An 18,884-nucleotide genomic window follows, 5' to 3' on the forward strand; every position below is an offset into this window, starting at 1 on the left:
ACTTTGAAGGAGATATATCAAACATAGCCTACTCTTAAAATTTATGTCAAAAATATTTGTTTATGATTTAAACGTTTAAATTTCTGATAGAAATGTCATTGTTTACAATTTTTTGACAAACATATTTGAGGCAACGCAAAACTACAGTGGTTGTTAAATGATTAAAACGTAAAATCGCCCACTAGGATTTGGTTCATCTCGGTAGTTTGTTCTCAAAATGTAAATAAATACTGGCCTTTTAAATTTTAATCGATTTGTTTTCAGTACTTTTAAATTCTAATAAAAAACACGTTTTATATTTGCAACACTCAATGCAAAAAAAATAGACACAATCAATTTCTGTCGTTAAACATGAACAGCGTCGGAGAAGAGAACAACTTTGAGTGTATTTTTTTTCACTTGTATTTTTACACTGATGTTGGAATGAGGTATTCACCAAACGTTTGTAAACAGCGAAATTTTGACGAATAGAAAAATGTGGTTTTAGCTCAGCGGATAAATTATTTGTTGTTGCTGGTACAAAGATTTTAGCACGTGACCACAGCAAGAGATGGTGTTTCGCGCGAAATAAATTTGCTGCAGTTTTATTTTATTGCTGCAAATTGTAAAAAGGCGATTTTAGAAAGCTGCAAAAACACTTTCCAGGCATGGAAAATGACGAAGAGGACGCCTATGTGTTTGTGTACGACAGAAGGACAGCTAGTAAGACCGAAAAACAGAAAATCCACATCGGAGGCATTTTTTCGTTTGATGTTTTTCGAGAAAAGGTTTTAAAGGTCAGTGTGTAACAGTTCTATACGTTAATAAAGTACATACAGTAGGGATATGATTCGGGATAGCGGACAGTCATAACCATAGCTACAGCAATTTTTGAGGGGCTTACACTAACAAAACTAGTCCTCAAAATTGAAATTGCAAACTAGTAGTAAATAACACTCACTCTAATACTTGACCCACTCGAACCCAAAAGGTAACGCTTATCACACCCAAACCTTAATAACGTCTGTCGATTTTTAGGAAATTTGTTTGCAAACCTTAATTGGCCAATTGCATTTCTAACCTTAAGAAAACAGATCAATTTGTGGTAAGATGCTGAATCTAAAACTTGTTGGTGCAATAAACCTTGATTGCTTAACTGAATATTTATGCTGCACACTCCGAGATCTTGGCAAAAAAGTCCACAAAATGCAGATTGGTGCATGGAAAGTATGGCTAGTGCACCTATACAAGTTTTTGTCAACAACAACTTGCCTTAAAAAAAGAAAAAATACAAAAAAACATGCACCTAGTTTTCTAATATGTTTGCAGGCTGGCCAGGTTTGAAAATTAGGCATATGCTTGTGAATAAAAATTTTGTGGAAAATTGCCACGAAATGCTTTAAGCCGCAAAAAGTTGCTTAAATGTGCAAAACGTCAGTCGCTCTTACAGTTTCCAGATAGTACTTCATTAATACTTGCCCAAACTTTAAAAACAAGCATTCTGCAGTAGGTACATATCCAACAATTTTGGAAGCAATTTGTGTGCATACCTAAATTCCATAAACGGTTGAGTTGTGGTATATTTCCTAACCTCAAATTTGTATAAAACCTTTTTTATTGCACATTTCAACACCTCAGAATTTTAATCCACACCCAAGATTTTAGGGTCACATGTGATTAATTTATCATTAGGACTATTTTGTAAAACTGCCATTTAAATTACTCTGAGGGTGGACGCATCCCCGTCTGGCAAGTATGACAGATCTTGTGGTTTCACAGCCTTAAAAGTTGAGATGACTGTTGCAATGAATGTCAAAAATGCACCCTGCTCATGTAACATATGGGAACATTGTGGTTTGTGTTCGACCACTTACCCTGTTTGGAAGTGTAAAGTGTATGGGGAATTAACCCGGACCCCTGCATTTCAGTAAAATTTTAGTGAAATCTGTTCGGCTGTACTTACTGCTTTTTATGACAACTTTGGGATTCGAACTTGCCTGATATTGACCATTAGGACCAACATGTTTTATGTATAAAATACATCTGGTTGTTGAGTTTTTAAAATAACCAAATTTTCATGTTTTGTAGAAATTTTCACTGAGGAAAAATGACAAGTTTATCATCACAACAACTGGAAGAAATTTGATTTGCGATGATGACTCCTTTGGTAAATTATTACATTTCCTTTCAAATTTGGTAAAACATGAAATATCTGTTAATACTTCCGACCTCTGTATATATTATAGCTGTGAAAATAATGGTTAATTCTTATTAAAGTAACAACTCTTTTGTGTCTGGTGGCACAACCAAATATTTAAATTACATCTAAAGCGTTGATGTATTTTTAAAGTAAGGCTATTTTGAATTATTTTCCAACAAACCGTGTACAAAAGTTGTTTCTTTGTGTGGTAATTTACGTTTTTAAAACTACCCAGTATTATCAGTTTTGGGGCCCGATACCTGATGCCAAGTTATATCGGTACTTATCTGATACTAAGGTGGCATCTTTGCCAATTAGATACGTAATTAATATCGCAATTTTGCTATATTTTGTGATCCAACAGATCAGTTTTACTATAAAATGCAAATTTATCAAAAAATAATAGGCTAACAACAGAAAAAAAGTAACCATTTTAAGCCTAAAGCAATTTCAGGCTTAATAAACTAGAAAAAATATATTTAAATGGTTTCAAATTTATATATTTTGCTTTTTTGGGCATCGTTATGACATTAGGCATTGATATCACAATACTTTTCATCCAAAATGTCAGAGTGTGAGTTTTGAAGCAAATTGTAATGTTTGCTATTGTTGGAATATCTGTCTTAGTAGTACGTTATATAACAAGATTTCTTATGTATAAAACTTTACTTTTGTTTTTCAGTGACGCTCATAGAAAGCAATGACACCCTTTATCTGCTGAAATATCTCAACCAGCCACTGGAAACGCCTGTCTCGGAGAAGATTGAATTCCAACCTCATTATGACACTCTTATAAAAAGTGGAATATATGAATACTACGCCAGTGAAGGACACATCAATCCACTGCGTAAGTTGTTGTAAACCTTGTGTCACTTTTTGTCAAAAACACTGGATATTTTTATCCAAATAAAATATGTATCACACTTGTAACTCTTAAAATATGTCATCAAGAAAAAGTATAACATGTTTCTATGATTTTTAAACACAATGAAAATGAATTTCATATATATCTAAATTATTTTCTTATGTGAGTATTTAGCAAATGCTATGTTACTCATGAATTCAAACAAACAATCCTTGAATATAGTGAAAAATCCTTATAATATTTTCATATTATTCAATCACAGTCACAGCTTAGTTGTATGTTTAATGTTTATATATATATACCAAAACGGTTGGATTGTTTAGAACCTTTTTTGATTTTTATATTTTTTGACAATTCTTTTGTTCATTCAAAGCATTTGCATTTGCTGAATTGATTGACAATGCTCTGGCAGCCACTGTAAAAAACAAAGGGCCACGTCACATCGAACTGAGTTTGGTAAGTTGTTGCACTGAACATGTGATATTGAAAATCACCTTGACTCTTGCAAGATAAATGTCGACCTCAATTCCTGGGCAGTAACAGTAGAATAGTCTAGCAAAGCTAGCAATTTAGGTCAGACACTTTTAAGGATTTTGTCAAGTATTTAATCAAAACTGGATAAGGTTTACTGAAATGTATACTACATAATGTAAAGGCGATTTTTAAGTTTGCAGATTTACTAGCAAAAAAAGCTGTTATCTAGGATCAATTTCACAAGTACACCATAACATTGGACTACCTTTTGGCAATTTTATTTCCTGCGGTATTTAATACACCGAAAGCCATTGCAGACTCACCAAATCTGTTGATCTATGATGCAAGCAGAGCAGACTAGAAAAACAACTAGCCTGCAGTGAGGTTCGAACTCACGACCTCCGGTCAAGCCGGGACCGTCACTCTACCAACTGATCTATGCAGGCTCAGAAGGGAACGAGTCTAGAAACAACAGTACCCCAATGCTTGCTCAATCTGTTAGCACAAGCAACTTCATAATGAAGGGTTTCCAAAGTACCATATCATTATTGAATGAAACACATGTACACACATATGTGTGTTAATAACTGAGATCTAGCCCTTCTGAAGTTGCTTTCTGATCAACGATTACGGCTTGACTCCTAGAATTAGTTTGTTGATCTGTGAAAAATCATTTGTCGTGCCAAATTTGAAGGCCAATTAAAATTTCTGAAATTGTCATTATGCACTAGCACAACTACAAATGCAAATTAAACAAGTGCATGGTGAAATGTTCATTTGTTTTCTTGTTGGAATTCCAGCCACATGAATATAAATGCAATACATGACTTTAAACAATTGATTGTTTGAATATATTTGGTTTAATACTGTTTATGTATTTCTTTCTATACATGATTTTATACCTTTTTGTGTTACATAAATGAGTTAATTCTTTTTATGTATTTTTGTATAAATGATTAAATAGTTTTTTATGTATAAAAATTTGACTCCTGTTTGCAGCATATTAATGAATCTACAAACTCGCACGCTTTGTGTGTCTACGACAATGGTGAAGGCATGTCTTCCCGACAACTCAACAATTGGGCAATTTATCGCTTGTCAAAGTTCAATAGGACAGAACGGCACGAAAGAGTGTAAGCACATATAGCACAGAAAATGCTTTAACTTTTTTTTAGAGACATGCTTTTGTGGCTACAGCGCTTAGCAAACTAAATGTTTAAAATATGGGCATTTATTAGTACCTAGAAAAAGAAAAGAAAAACAACAAAATGTTGTTTGTTTGCTCAAAACCTATAAATTAAAAAGTTATCCCACAGCAGAAGCACTTTCAGCCACATTTCATGCAAAATTTTTGTGAAATGTGTTCAGCCGCAAAACACAGATGCAAAACTCAAATTTCGCATATGATTTATAAGTAGTATATAATTTATATTCAGCAGTAAAACATTTAGAGTATCCTAATTTCAGTCATGCAACTTCAAGTTTCATAAGCATCTACCCATCACAATATCTACAACAGTGTTTCTAGACCTTTTGGACTGCGCACCATATAATGACTATTCATCAAATCCACAAATAAATGAAAAGCCTTGCTCGTTGAGTCGTTGTGCTAGCTGCATATATTAGTTAGAGTCAATCGCAATAACGTTTGCATTAATTTTAAAAACGCATAAGAAGGCTGTTTGCATACTACTAGTGGTATGTTTTTACATAAAGCTTTCACTTTGATAGAAATGTTGTCGGTGAAGATTTGAACACTTCAACTGACCTTGCTGGTGATGATATGCAAGGGGAAACCCCTAAGTCACTTAATAGCGACATCTCGTGGTTTGGTGTGGGAGGAAAGCAAGCAATATTTTTTATCGGAAACGCAACAAGGGTAAGTTGGGTTCAAGCTGAATATACTGTTTTTAATCTATACTCATTTTAAAAATTTCCATGTTTGAAACATTTAAACGACAAGTAACATTAGACAAATCGTGTTTCGTTTTTTTTTTAATTTTTTTATGATTTAGTAGCTTATATATATTGTGTTAAAAAACTAGTTTATTTTCCAGATGTTTACTATCCTCAATATTAAAAAAATATTGCCTTGAGATGAGACATTTTCACTAAATAGTAGAAACAGCTTTAAGTTTTGTCGTAACATTACCAGTTTACTTGTCTGTCTAACCTTAAATTTTTTGCTCAGATAATCACAAAGCCAAGGGGTTCATGCGACGTGCATGAGTTTACGATGTCGAAAGATGAATTTCGGAGAAGAGAAAGAAATAGGGAGGCCATCTTTGCCGGATACATTCGCAACAGAAAGGTATAGAAGAGTTTTTCAAACTTTTGCACTATGATTATACCTCATTTCATTTTTACCAATTTGCAAGTATATATATCAGTGTTGTAATGACTTAAGTCACTGTTTTAAAATGACTTGACTGGACTTTAGTCTTTTGACCAGAATGACTTGACTTGGACTTGAGTCATTCTGTCAAACATCTTGGGATTAAATTAAGTGTTTTTTATTAAAATGTATCCCAAGTTTTGCACACTAAACAATTTATTGCTGCATATTTCCTTTGTGTAAATTTTTTAGTTAAATTGTTGATCATTATCGGACGTGTTTACCGATTTCAATGGTTTAACAATTTACTTTTATGTCAATAACATGACTTGAAATTGACTTGCTCCCATAATGACTTGACTGGGACTTGACTTGGGCAACCGATGACTTGGACTGGGACTTGACTTGTTATTTTTGCAAAATACTTGACTTGGACTTAAGTCATTTCAAAATGACTTGTTTACAACACTGATATATATTTATAGGCACGCTGAACATAAAAGCCTTAAAAGTTCATGATTTTTTAAGCAAACTGTTTGTATCATTGACTTGTGAAATTCCACCACCTTGCTAAATGTGCCAAAATCCAGCTAAACACTGTTTATATAATATCACAATATCTTATTGCTTTTGAGTGTAGCGAACAAATTGTTGAAAATATGTTCTTGTTTTTTTACTATTATTTACACCAAAATTAAGTCCAAATCATGTTATTTCTTTGAATGATTAAAGTTCAATCAAGTAATTTTAAACTAAAGTCTGAGGGCAGATTATTCAAAAAAACAAATTCTTGGGCATCGTAAGTCGTAACACTGATTTTTTCTATAGCCTGGTGATTCGAGCCACCTGGCAAAGACGGATAAATCAAATAATAATAACGTTACCACATCAATATTTCTATTTATGTACAAATGGAGCACAGTTTGTGCATTTGCTTTAAACAAATAAAGTCCGGTCACTAATTTTCTGCCCAAGATTAAACACCGGTCATTCGAAAAAAAATGTCTTGGTCATCACAACACAGACTATTTTTCTACATCCTGGTGATTCTAGCCATGTGCAAATAAAACGGCATTCAGTTTGAGACATTTGCCTAAAATGAGAAAAGTCCGGTCACTAATTTTCTTGCAAAGATTAAACACAGGTCATTCCAAAAATTTCCTGGTCATCAGGGGCTGCGGAGTTGGTTAAATAACCCGAGTCCTGAGTCAGATTCCGGCTAAATGTGCTATTTCTTCAAGTCCAGAATCAGGCTCCGACTCTACAGCTTGTATTTACCAATTTATGTAACTCAATTAAGGTGGATTTTCAGCAATCCCAGCATAAGGGTGGCATATATTCTATTGGCTTACAATAAATGGTTAGAAAATATTCCACCATTTGCTATTACACTTTTACAACTTACAATTGGCTGCCTTATCAGTTTTGAAATTTGGTAATGCGCACGTCGGACTCTGGACTCTGGTAGTTTTACGTAGTCTTACTCGAGTACCGAGTTCAAATCCAGCAAAACAACAGACTATGTCACGTCCCAAGTCCGACTTTGCATCCCTGATCACAACATTGTTTGTCTACAGCCTGGTGACTCGAGCCATGTGTCGAAGAATGATAATATCACGAAGGAGTTTATCGAGGGTGAGGGTGAAGAGGGGTTTACCCGGGTGATTGTGAGCGGCCTCAACCCCAGCCACATTTCCTTCGTAAAGAGAGGCTTCGATATTTGGACAAGGCAGCTTGCGTAAGCTCAAAAATCTGATGACTGATTCAAAACTTGTTTTTAAAAAGATGTTTTATTTTATAATTTCTGAAAAAGTATGGTGGTAATATATACCTCAGAGCCTGTCCTGGCATATGATCAAAATCAGTCGTTTTATGTGATATTAAGAGAAAATAATGTATTTAATTGTTGACTAAAACTATTTGTATACCAATTGTGAAATTCCTTTTCCGGCAAATTTTACTATTGTTTTTTTATTAATTTAAAAACAAATTGCCATAAGAACAATTTTACAATTGAAACAATTCCTGGCAGCAACAGTGTGTTCAATTTTTGTTATTTTAAACAAAAGAAAACATGATGGAAATGATATTTCTTCAGACTGTTATGACATAAAATCAGTCGTTTTATGTGATACTTATGAGAAATAAATTTCTCCAATGTATTGGATCACTTGTCAATTCAAATGCTATTTTAATATATTTCTTTTTAATAAACCAAAAATAAACTGACTTTAGAATTTATCCAGTACTGTTAAGTATTTGATTGTAGTGTTAGACTTGCAGTGTAAGTTATGTTTACCATTTATTTGCAATAGCATTAGCAATCTTTTTTTTTGATTATTTGATTTGCTCAGTGATGAAATTTGAATTTTTCCTATTTTTCTTTTTTTAGTATGCAACATGGACCATTCTTATTGCTGGTATTGTCATCTAACTCATTGTTATCTTGTTTATAAGCCTTCATAATTTCTTATGACTGCAGCCTTGCGTTAGTTAAGTATCAGCCATAAAATTACCATTGTACTATATTCAAATTAGATGTGGCTTGTTAGGATGACTTCCTTGTCATTGTATAGCGGTTGCATGTTAATATAGCGACTAAATGTTAATATTATGTGTTGTATTTCAGACATATCTACCATTACTACATTCACGGACCAGAAGGAAATACTGCAATATCGAGACAGAGAAAAAATCTAGGCGCACTTGATGTTAATATTAAGGTAGAAGTTTTTCTACTTTATAAATTAATACTATTTTTTCACCACTTAAAATTCCACAGTTCTAAATGATATATTGATTGTTTTAGGTTTAGTGGTTTTGTTGATTTAATTTTTGAACAATTACAGAACCACAGAAACACAAAAATAAAAAAACATGTACCTTTGTAGTAGTTTTGTAGCACAATACACACATAATAAAAATAAATCAACATTTCTTCGTGTTTTTAATTTTTTATCATTAACTTATGCCGCATTTAATGCAAAATAACGTCATTTTTATATTATATTTTTTACCCAATATTAAGTTTTCTAAACTTTTCTTGGTTTCAACTTTTCGTTTTGAATAGTTTTGGAATATAATCCACAGGTTTTTGAAGCAATTTTAATAAAAATAATAAAGCAAACACATTTAACAATATCAACATATTTGTCTACTCGTTAAAGTTTTTGTTAAAGTTTTTTCTCTCTGTTGGTAAAGTTTTTTGCTCATGCCATTTATTAATTATCAGTGCAAAGTGAAGTTCATTTTTATAAAACTTTTGGCCCAATATTGAGTTTCATAAACGTTTTTTGGTTTTAAGGTTTCGCTTCACGAAGAAGGTCATGAAAGTTTATCGGTTGACCTTCATGACATCGACGATGACCTTGAGTCGCGCTACATCCGAACCGCCTCCGACTCGTTCGAGTTCCGAGCGATGGCGGATGGGGGGGTCGTGGAGGGGGTCATCCGATATCACCCCTTCCTATATGACAGAGAAACCTACCCCCTTGATTCCGCTACCAACGCAGGTTTGTAAAACTAAACGTAAAACATCTTTATATTGCCGACTAACGACTAGCCAGTAATCAAAACTAGAGACAGACTGATAAAATATTGCCAGATATTCAGCTCTTACCGATATTTCGTTGGGAAACACAATAAGACCTAAAAAGCAACAATACCTAAAGCAGAAAATCTATAAAACTATAGTATTAAGACCAACGGCATAATACAGCCAAATACGCAGTAATATCAAGTACAGCATAAGAACAAAATCGTCTGAATAAGACCTAAATCTGTCGGAATAAGTCATAAATTCATCGAAATAAAGGCCTAAATGGCCAAAATAACGCCTGAAACTGTAGGAAAGAGGGTTTGGGACATTCGGGGGCCATAGGTATTGCACCATTAGATCTTATTCCGACGGTGTTCAGACTTATTCCGGTTTAGATTTTGAGACGGTTATACGACTTTTATGTATTAGTCCTATTTTGGTCTTATTTCGAACTGTGTGTTATTTCGACGTTGATGTTGGTCTTATTTCGATCTTATGGCTGGAGTCCATATCGTAACTATCGTTATCAGTAATTTTGGACTGACGTTTTTGCAGGTAATTATCTATGTAATTATTATATAGTTTTGAAACAAACAAATTGATTATTATTTTATAATCTTCCAAACTCGTGATTTGTTTTCATTTCATTGCTTATCTAACATTGTGTTTAGTTTACTGTGTTTGTCATTATGTATACTTCATACACAAAATAAAACGTTTTAAAAGAGTAATCACCTAATTTAATTATACTTGAGCCCCTTTATGCTTGGTCATATTGTTTATGCTACAGTTTGAACCACTCTTTGTTACTCTTGTTCCTAAACTTATTTCTTAGACCAAGACGATGATGATATTTGCAGCGAGGACCTACCAGCAAGAGGAAGGAGGCCTGTGTTTGAATGCTTTTGGAACGGAAGACTTATTCCCTACACCTTTATCGACGAGTAGGAAAAATAGTTTTAGTCATAAACTTGTTAGCGATATTTTAAATTCTACTTTTGCTTTATTCTTTTCTGAAAAAAAGGAGCATCCATTCACAAATGGTAACAACTGCTAACTGGGGCACTAGTCGCCAACTAACTACAACTACCAAATGTATTTAACCATTTAAATACTGCATTTAACACAACTGCAGTAGCTGTTAAACGAAACTTCTGTTAGTTACCGTTGATTTGAAGTCGTACGGACCAACGGTAACGGTACACGTATCATATATTTCGAGCGTATCTGAAGACTTTCGCTATGATATAATATGTTCTGTTATGTGTGCCATTATTATTTCTTGAATCGCTCCCTTGTAAGCCTGTGTAGCTCAGTTGGTAGAGCGACGTTCCCGGTATGGCCTAGGTCATAAATTCCAACCTCACTACAGACTAGTCGTACAAACCGGATGCAGCAAGCAACAGTGTTATGGTTGTTTCTCGACTCGCTCCTCTCGGTGCCTGTGTAGCTCAGTTCGTAGAGCGACGGTCCCGGTATGGCCTAGGTCGTGAGTTCGAACCTCACCAAAGGCTAGTTGTTTTTCTATCCTACTTTGCTTGTACAAAATCATTACTTGGCCAACATTTCGGTTAATCCTCTGAAGGCTTTAAAAAACTGGTTGGTGTTTTTATTGTTATTTCCCGGGGACTATGTGCTGTCAAAATATGACATGTTTCCTTACATCTTCCCTGTTACTTAGAAGTTTATTTTTTTATCTGTGTAGAAATGTTTTCCTATTTAACATGGTTACATTTTATTGTATCTACATGAGGGTTCGTAAACTGCGGTATGTGGAATAATTTTAGGGCCCCCTGCAGGTCTATTTGAAAACTAAAACGGATTTTAAAAAAGGAAACAGCTTAATTGAAAAAAACGCTTTGGCGTCTTCTTCTCAAATGTATTTCGACTTCATTTCAGTTTAACATTTGTTGGTCTAAAAACAACAGCTTTCTTAAATCTACTTGTTTTATGACGTCATTTTTTTATGACGTCATTTTTTTTTTTTTTTAAGTGATCTCTAATTTATGGCGTCAACTTTAGCAACAACAGCAAAACGTTCCAGTTTTATATTTGTTCTTTCCCACCGTCTAGTTTTGAGTGGTGTCGAGCACCGAAGAAACACATCCCACAAATACCAAGCGATTGCTTCTACCGAGTTTCTGGCTGCCTCTTCACAAATGACAAGTTCCAGGTGCTTTAAAACTTTTTATTTCGTTTCCAAACACTTGAAAAAAATGATTGTGTGGGCAGACTTGGACAACTAGATTTATTTTAGCTTTTTAAAAATAGATTAGAATTAAAATTAGAGCATTTCAGTTTTTCTAAATTAAATTCGAACTAGAATTAGATCATTTTGAGATTTCTATAATTAGAGTAGAATTAGAATTACCGTATTCCTAAAAAATTAAATTTTAACTAGACTTTGAACTAGAATCACATTTAGTTTTTACAACCAATTTAATTTAATTTATTATAATAAGAACGTGAATAGTTAATGCCTTTTAGCCTGCAAAAATTATATACTAGTCGTTCCAACCAGAAAATTTTAATTAAAATTCTGTGTTTAAGCTGAGAAACTAAAAATGCCGTTGGACAAAGTAGCATTTTTGGTAAAATCCAAATTAGATTAGAATTAGAATTATCCGCATTTTGCTCTAATTCAATCAATTAGAAAACTAGAATTATCTAGTTGTCCAAGTCTGTGTGTGGGTTCCCGAACTCTTAAAACAATCAGAAGTGTCATTTTCAATGTTTAAAACTCTTAACACTATCAGGCCTTTGGCGCTTTTTTCACAATGCGAAATGCTCCCACAATTTGATTTGTAGTCTACAATTATTAAAGCTCTAACCTCTGAACCTAAAGTTAATAAAACATCTTATTTTATTTTTTGTGGCATAAAAAACTCTTCAGTAAAAAGTGTGCCCCCCCCAAAAAAAAAATAATCTTTATCGTATTTTTATCTTTCTGTGCTCCCAAAGTTTTTCTCTCCCAAAGATATTTTAACCCCTATATTACGCCCAAGGTCAGTACGAACAAGTTGACCTTCATTGACCTTGACTCGAAGCTGCGAGGGCGTGGTACCGAGTTTAGTCACGTGATACTCGACGAGGAGCAGTCAGGCCAAATACAGCGCGAGTTTTACGATTGGTTAAAGGATTGCCACGCACGATACGATAAACAGGTAATTTCTCTCAAAATACTCTTCTTTTAACACAGCGGTTCTCAACCAGTGGGCCATGCCTCATTAGTGGGCCATGGGAACATTTTGAGTGGGCCACAGACCAATTTCATAAAGTTAGATGTAATGAAGATTTGTGTCACTATACTTAATTTTTGCAGATATAATGGCTTGGGATGGAATTTAGAAGGAATGTAAATTTCTTGTTCAGCAGCTAGTATCTCACTAATGCACGGTTAAATAAATAATTTGTTTTGAAATATGTTCTACTGTGTTTTGTTCTAAACCTATTTCATAGTTGTTTTTTTCATAAACATTTATTGGGCCACAGAATTTTTGTGCAACGAAAATGAGCCACGAAAGAAACAGGTTGAGAACCACTGTTTTAACATTTTACAATCTGGAAACATATCTATGAAATTATCATCAGAAATAGCCATGTTTTAACTAGAGTAAAAAAATCTTAAATATGGGTTTCCGGTGAAATTGAATCGATGGCGATACGCGATATAAAAAGGTGGTATCCCGGACTGACGAGCTACAAAAAGCTTCGGCTCCGTAGCGGTGATTTAAATTAGGTTACATTTGCCACATAAAGCTGTTAAGCTGTTTTAATTTGCCATTTAAAATTATTTTGGAGCTAGAACAAGTTTTCACAAGGTGGCGTGCTTTCAAGGCATTGTGACGTAACAACCGTTTCCCGTGTCTAACCCCCCACTCCCCCAACCTTCTACGTCACAGGTGAAGTTCTTGAAACACTCGACGACGATTCTTAGAAGCGATGGAGGTTCTTCCCGCAGAAGCCAAACTCCTTGGACGGTTTACAAAGCAATAGAGTGGGACGGGAGAGTGTTCAGTAAAGGACAACAGGTTGGTAATTCACTGTTTTTACCAAGCTATGATTGAACTGAAAACTGTTGGTGTGATTTTAGTAAGAATATATATATATATAATTAAAAGTTTCGGTAATCGACTTCAGGTTTGTTTAAACCGTAATTTTTTTTGCTGTTTCACAAATTCGTGCAATACCAAATTGATTCTATCTCAACATTTTGCGGTCTTGAGGCTAACAGCTCTGCCCTGTAATGTTTATTGCTTTACTAAATTTTACTACTAAAAAGTCGTCAAATTTATATTTTCAACCTTTCAGAATATAAACCATAGTCTCAGCTGTTTTATATCGCAATTATTGTGCTTCATTATATACCAAAATACATAAAAAGTAAGGTCAGGCCTTTAAAGTGTTATGTGTTCACTTTCCAGATCCGAACGCAACGCACTGTGCCCATCATTTGTGGGACGATCCGTAGGTTCTTATTGTGTGGAGATTATGATGGAGATGTTTATGCTGTTGGAGGGGAGATGGAAATTATCTTGGTAAGTTCATTGCTGAGATACACTTCATCACTTGTTTTGTTGTACATTGTATTTATGTTGTATTTTGGCGTTGCCACTTGATTTACACGTTTTCTATTGGATAATTGGTGATGCACTCTTTCTTTGCGCATGTCGTTTCCCTTACGAAAAACTTGATGAATAACCGCTTTTTAATCAAAAGTTAAGCTTTTTTGGCAATTGGCTAAGTGACCAGCAATTAACAGTAATATAACGAGACATTGAAATGAAGATCTAAATGTCTCTTAAAAATAATCAAAAGCCGCTAAATCAATAAAGCGGCCAATCGCAAAGCATCCTCATCTTATATCATTCCCACAATGACCCATTTAAAATGTCAAAACCACATGCCTTTTAAAACGTCAAAGTTTAATCCGCATGTAATCCAAGAGTTAAAAAATCACTACTTATTAGCACAGGGGTTCTTAAACTTTTTTCACCGCGGACCCCTAAAATTATTTTTTGCTTCGCGTGGACCCCTGTAGGCAAGAAATTATTAAAAATGACGTCATAAATTGACGTCACAATCAAATAGCCTGTCAGAAATATGCTGATGGTTTGAGTAAAAAGGAGTCTAACATTCAGTGGCAAAACGTTTCATTTTTAATTAAACTCTTTTTTTAATTTAATTACTTTTTAAACGTCCGGTAATATTTCAATTTTGCTTTCATGGACCCCCTGAAATTAGTTCACGGACCCCCAAGGGGTCCATGGACCCCAGTTTAGGAACCCCTGTATTAGCATAACTACAATAAACTTAAATGAATTTTTTGCAACAATAACTGATTGATCACTGAATGTCTGATTTACAAAGATTTATACTTCCATAAACCTAAAACGTTAAGAGCAACTTCTCAAAATCCCACAGGAGCCTCAGATTCTCCACAACCAGGTTCGGTGTTATCCCTTGTCAAAGCTGGATCGCTCCGTGTCCGTGGCCGCGGCGCAAGCAATGATCCGTGGAGAGGAATCGAGACTCCCCGCAACTATCGACGTCACTTGGCCCAATGGCCACCAGGTGGCCGAAGACCAAGCAAGCAACGCCGGTTTATCCATAGGTGAGTTTGTTATCTGACTGAGGCGTTTCAAACTGTGAATCCGAAGATTTCAAACTTCACTCGTTTGAATTTTCAAGGGCGCCGCGAAAATGCGATAATAAAACGCAGAAACTATTATGATTTTTGTAAACAAGAAACATATAAATAAATTGTAACAAATTTGGGATGTTTCGCGTCTCTAAAAAATTTTCCTAAGGCTTAGCAATAAAATTGAGCATCACTAGTCTGAATAATTAAAATCTAAAAAAAAAATTTCAGAAAAAATCGTACTCGCTATTTGGCGGTAGGTAAGTTTTTTACTTTGCTTAAAATTTTGACTAACGGTTTTTATTTTTAAACCCGGACCCCCTAAAAGATTCGGTTTGCCTGAACCAAGGTCGACATGAATTTTTAGAGACCACGTCATAATTGACGTCGCAATAGTAAGTAAAATTTGAACAACGATTACTGCTTACGTATAACTAGTACACCCAAAGCCATCGCAGATTCACCGAATCTGTTGATCAAGGATGCAAGCAGAGCAGACTGGAAAAACAACTGGGCTGCAGTGAGGTTCGAACTCACGACCTCCGGACAAGCAGGGACCGTCGCTCTACCAACTGAGCTATGCAGGCTCAGAAGGGAGCGAGTCGAGAAACAACCATAGCACCGTTGCTTACTTCATCTTGTTTGATAAACTAGCCTGCAGTGAGTTTCGAACTCACGACCTTGGTCATACCGGGACCGTCAAGAAACAACCATAGCACCGTTGCTTGCTTTATCTTGTTTAATAAACAAGCCTGCAGTGAGTTCGAACTCACGACCTCGGTTATACCGAGACCGTCGCTCAACCAACTGAACTACAAAGGTTGATGACCAGAGGTCGTGAGTTCAAACCTCACCAAAAGTTGTTTTTCTAGCCTGCCATACTTGCATCATAGATCCACAGATTCGGTGAGTCTGCGATGGCTTTCGATGTACGTTTATTTTAAATTAAGTCCATACTTGAAAGTTGTGTTCAGCATTATTGTTTAACCACTGCCTTCTGCTTTACACTTTGCAGGCAAAATGAGCGTTCACATCCTGGACCATAACGGCGAGCCAATCGACAAGCTACCCTCGAACGGAGGGAGTAGAAAGCTGCTGGTGGAACAGCGCCTCTATTTCACTCCCCAGGATGGCGAGAAGCGAATCGAGCTATCTAGTCACGTGACTGGCCTTGGAAAGCATTCGTCGTACATCTTCAAACCAATAGGTTGGTGTGTTGAAATTATAATAAATTATTATTGTTTTTATTGACTATTTTGGGATCTAAGCCTGTTCCAACTCATTTAGTTGTTGATCTTTCATCCATATCGGAATCAAAACAAAACCACAAAGACTTAAAATCTAAAACAACTTCATTGAACAACAGCAGAATACTATAGTTTACGCAAATCATCATCAAATTAATCCTTCGAATTAAGATTCTAAGCAGAACTGACGATGCATTTTGCGTAACCATAGTATTCTGCTATTGTCGAATAAAGTTGTTTTCGATCTTTTTTATAGCCTTTTGTTTGATTCAATAGGTTCGTGTGCTGGTATTAAAATGTTTCAGTGTAGTTAGAACTTAGTTTGAAGAACTGGAGTTTAGTTAGGTTGGTTGTAACATAATATTTAACGATATTAAATTACTTTCCTGCTGTACTTTTATCAACGAAGGACATATCCAGAAATCCAAAAAGGAAACGGGCTTCCGAATTTTTTTCGGGACTTCTCCCATTTTTCGTCTGACGTTAATGTTTAATGACGTCATTATTTAGTGACGAGTATGGGGACATAAATAGGAAAAAAACTAATCAGAAACAGCGAATTATCGTCCTGCGAAAGCGAAGCTTTAGACGCGTCCCTCGTCGACACTCCTACAAGGCGCCTGCTGCAAAACCGCCTAGTGGTTCGAACCCCCAACCATACCCACCACCCTAAACTCGTCCTCAAGCAGTGCCCAGTTTATGATTGTTAAATCATGCTGAAATGTTCGCCTCGTGTCTTTCATCTCACCAATATTTCTTTCTACTTATATCGTACATTTACCTGTAAACCATCATGCACCTAAACTCGTCGCTATTTCGAAGTTTACTGTTGAGGGAAGTTTAAATTTGTGGTGTTTTGTAGAGAAATTGAAGGAGGTTGGTCATTACAACTTGATCCTTCAAACGACACTTGCCGATAGTGAGTCGGACAAAGTTACATTGGACAGCAAACTTCCTTCAAAGACGATCAACTTCAAAATACGAGAAGCACCACCGTACAAGTAAGTAGCGCTGGTCGTAATAGATAAAATTGGAACGTTTAAATGTATTTTTTAGGTTTTAGCACAACATTTCATGGTTTTTTGTTAAGCATTATGAAGTTTAGTTACATTTAGTTAATAACCTCCTACTTATTTAATTTTTAAATTAAATCGCATATCATTGAAGTCATGCACAAATAAATTTGGTATGTGCTCGATGTCACCCCAGCATCGGACGGCTAGCGATAATACCACTTAGCATTGGATATCGGAAAGCACTGGTCGTGAACTCAAAACTTCAATAATAAATAACACAATTAAACCGGAGGTTCTTAACTATTCACAACCGATTATAAACCTGTTTGTCGCGGCTTCTTAACGCAGTGCTTTTTAACCTGCAAGTCCACAAGAGTTAATTTTACACTTTGTTGAGAATAACTTAAGCCAAAGTTATCAAGAGCCTTTCAAAAAGCAATTTTATACCATTCAATGTGTTACGTTTTTATAATTGGATTACAGTGTATCGATTTTTACATTTTTGTGAAGCAATAACCAACACTTTAAACGTTAAAAAAGCCAGTACTTGATCAAACCAACTTGTTATCCCCGCCACCCAGGTTCATGGTAGGAATCCTTGAGTCACCACTCCGCATCGCCGAACCATTCGACATCCCCCTTGAGATGCAGGACAAGTTCTCACATCCCACCAGAGCACAAGAAGATATAGAACCCACCCTAAAGTCGCAGTAAGTACCTTTTGTTGAAAGTAGTGTGGCAGTAAAAGCGCTGTTTTTAAACGCTTGATTAGAATAGCATTAGTCATCCACGTCAAAATAACTATAAGAAATTCAAAACTGCGAACTATACTAATCAGCCGTATATTTTTTTATACATATGTTGGTTGGCTCTTCAATTAAACCCATTCTTGCATCTTTTTTTTTCAGAGGGTTGGACTTGAGTTACAGTGGTGTGGAGAGGCAGGGCAACTCACTTGTTATAAAGGACGTAACAGCTGTTGGCGTGGTTTCGTCTCAACATGGCCAGGTAGGTTCACACTACAGCTAATTTCTACAACTTATAATTTAATATAAACAACTTAAATTTGATTCAATGCCTGGCAGCCATGCTTGGACAACTAGATATAGTTTTGGTTTTCAAAATTAGATTAGAATTAGAATTAAATCATTTTAGTTTTCTCAAATTAGATTAGAATTAGAATTGCTTAAAATCAACTAGAATTACAATTAATTATTTACAAGCAATTTAGAATGAATCACAAATTATTGTCTTAAGACTATTAATGACAAAAAATACTGTGTTTGTTTTAGCATATCAGACTGTGGAAATCACCTACAAGTCTTGTTGAGCAAAATAATTCCTTTCAAATTTGTTTTATTTCGACTGAGAGACTAAAATGCCGTTGGCCAATCGAGGTTTTTGGTAAAATCCGAATTAGTTTAGAACCAGAATAAGAGCAGAATGCAAGTCCCAAATTAGATTAAAATTAGAATTAGTAAAAATATTGCCCTAATTTCACCGACTTAAAAAACGCTAGAATTAGCTAGTTTCCTACGTCTGCCGGCAGCAAGAACAGTATTTTGAAAGGATTTCCGCTTATTTTGCAG

The 18,884-nt window shown here is 35.1% G+C and overlaps 1 protein-coding gene across 1 annotated transcript in view; it reads left to right on the plus strand.

The window, feature by feature from the left end:
* The first annotated feature begins 593 nt into the window (after positions 1-593).
* The window catches only part of LOC146137355 (structural maintenance of chromosomes flexible hinge domain-containing protein 1-like), a 42,466-nt gene continuing 24,175 nt past the window's right edge, over positions 594-18,884 (plus strand). Inside the window, exons 1-20 of the mRNA XM_083394867.1 lie at positions 594-776; positions 2,068-2,146; positions 2,862-3,026; positions 3,418-3,500; positions 4,518-4,651; positions 5,250-5,397; positions 5,710-5,829; positions 7,431-7,591; positions 8,483-8,576; positions 9,158-9,365; positions 10,227-10,335; positions 11,465-11,564; positions 12,397-12,555; positions 13,294-13,422; positions 13,816-13,929; positions 14,816-15,005; positions 16,048-16,239; positions 17,142-17,280; positions 17,877-18,005; positions 18,204-18,303. Of these exons, the coding sequence (XP_083250993.1) occupies positions 648-776; positions 2,068-2,146; positions 2,862-3,026; positions 3,418-3,500; positions 4,518-4,651; positions 5,250-5,397; positions 5,710-5,829; positions 7,431-7,591; positions 8,483-8,576; positions 9,158-9,365; positions 10,227-10,335; positions 11,465-11,564; positions 12,397-12,555; positions 13,294-13,422; positions 13,816-13,929; positions 14,816-15,005; positions 16,048-16,239; positions 17,142-17,280; positions 17,877-18,005; positions 18,204-18,303 (2,682 nt within the window). The 5' untranslated portion in view covers positions 594-647. The remainder of the gene's footprint in view (positions 777-2,067; positions 2,147-2,861; positions 3,027-3,417; positions 3,501-4,517; positions 4,652-5,249; positions 5,398-5,709; positions 5,830-7,430; positions 7,592-8,482; positions 8,577-9,157; positions 9,366-10,226; positions 10,336-11,464; positions 11,565-12,396; positions 12,556-13,293; positions 13,423-13,815; positions 13,930-14,815; positions 15,006-16,047; positions 16,240-17,141; positions 17,281-17,876; positions 18,006-18,203; positions 18,304-18,884) is intronic.

Source organism: Ascidiella aspersa, chromosome 7, assembly GCF_963924565.1.
Source record: "Ascidiella aspersa chromosome 7, kaAscAspe10.2, whole genome shotgun sequence".
Taxonomy (NCBI): domain Eukaryota; kingdom Metazoa; phylum Chordata; class Ascidiacea; order Phlebobranchia; family Ascidiidae; genus Ascidiella; species Ascidiella aspersa.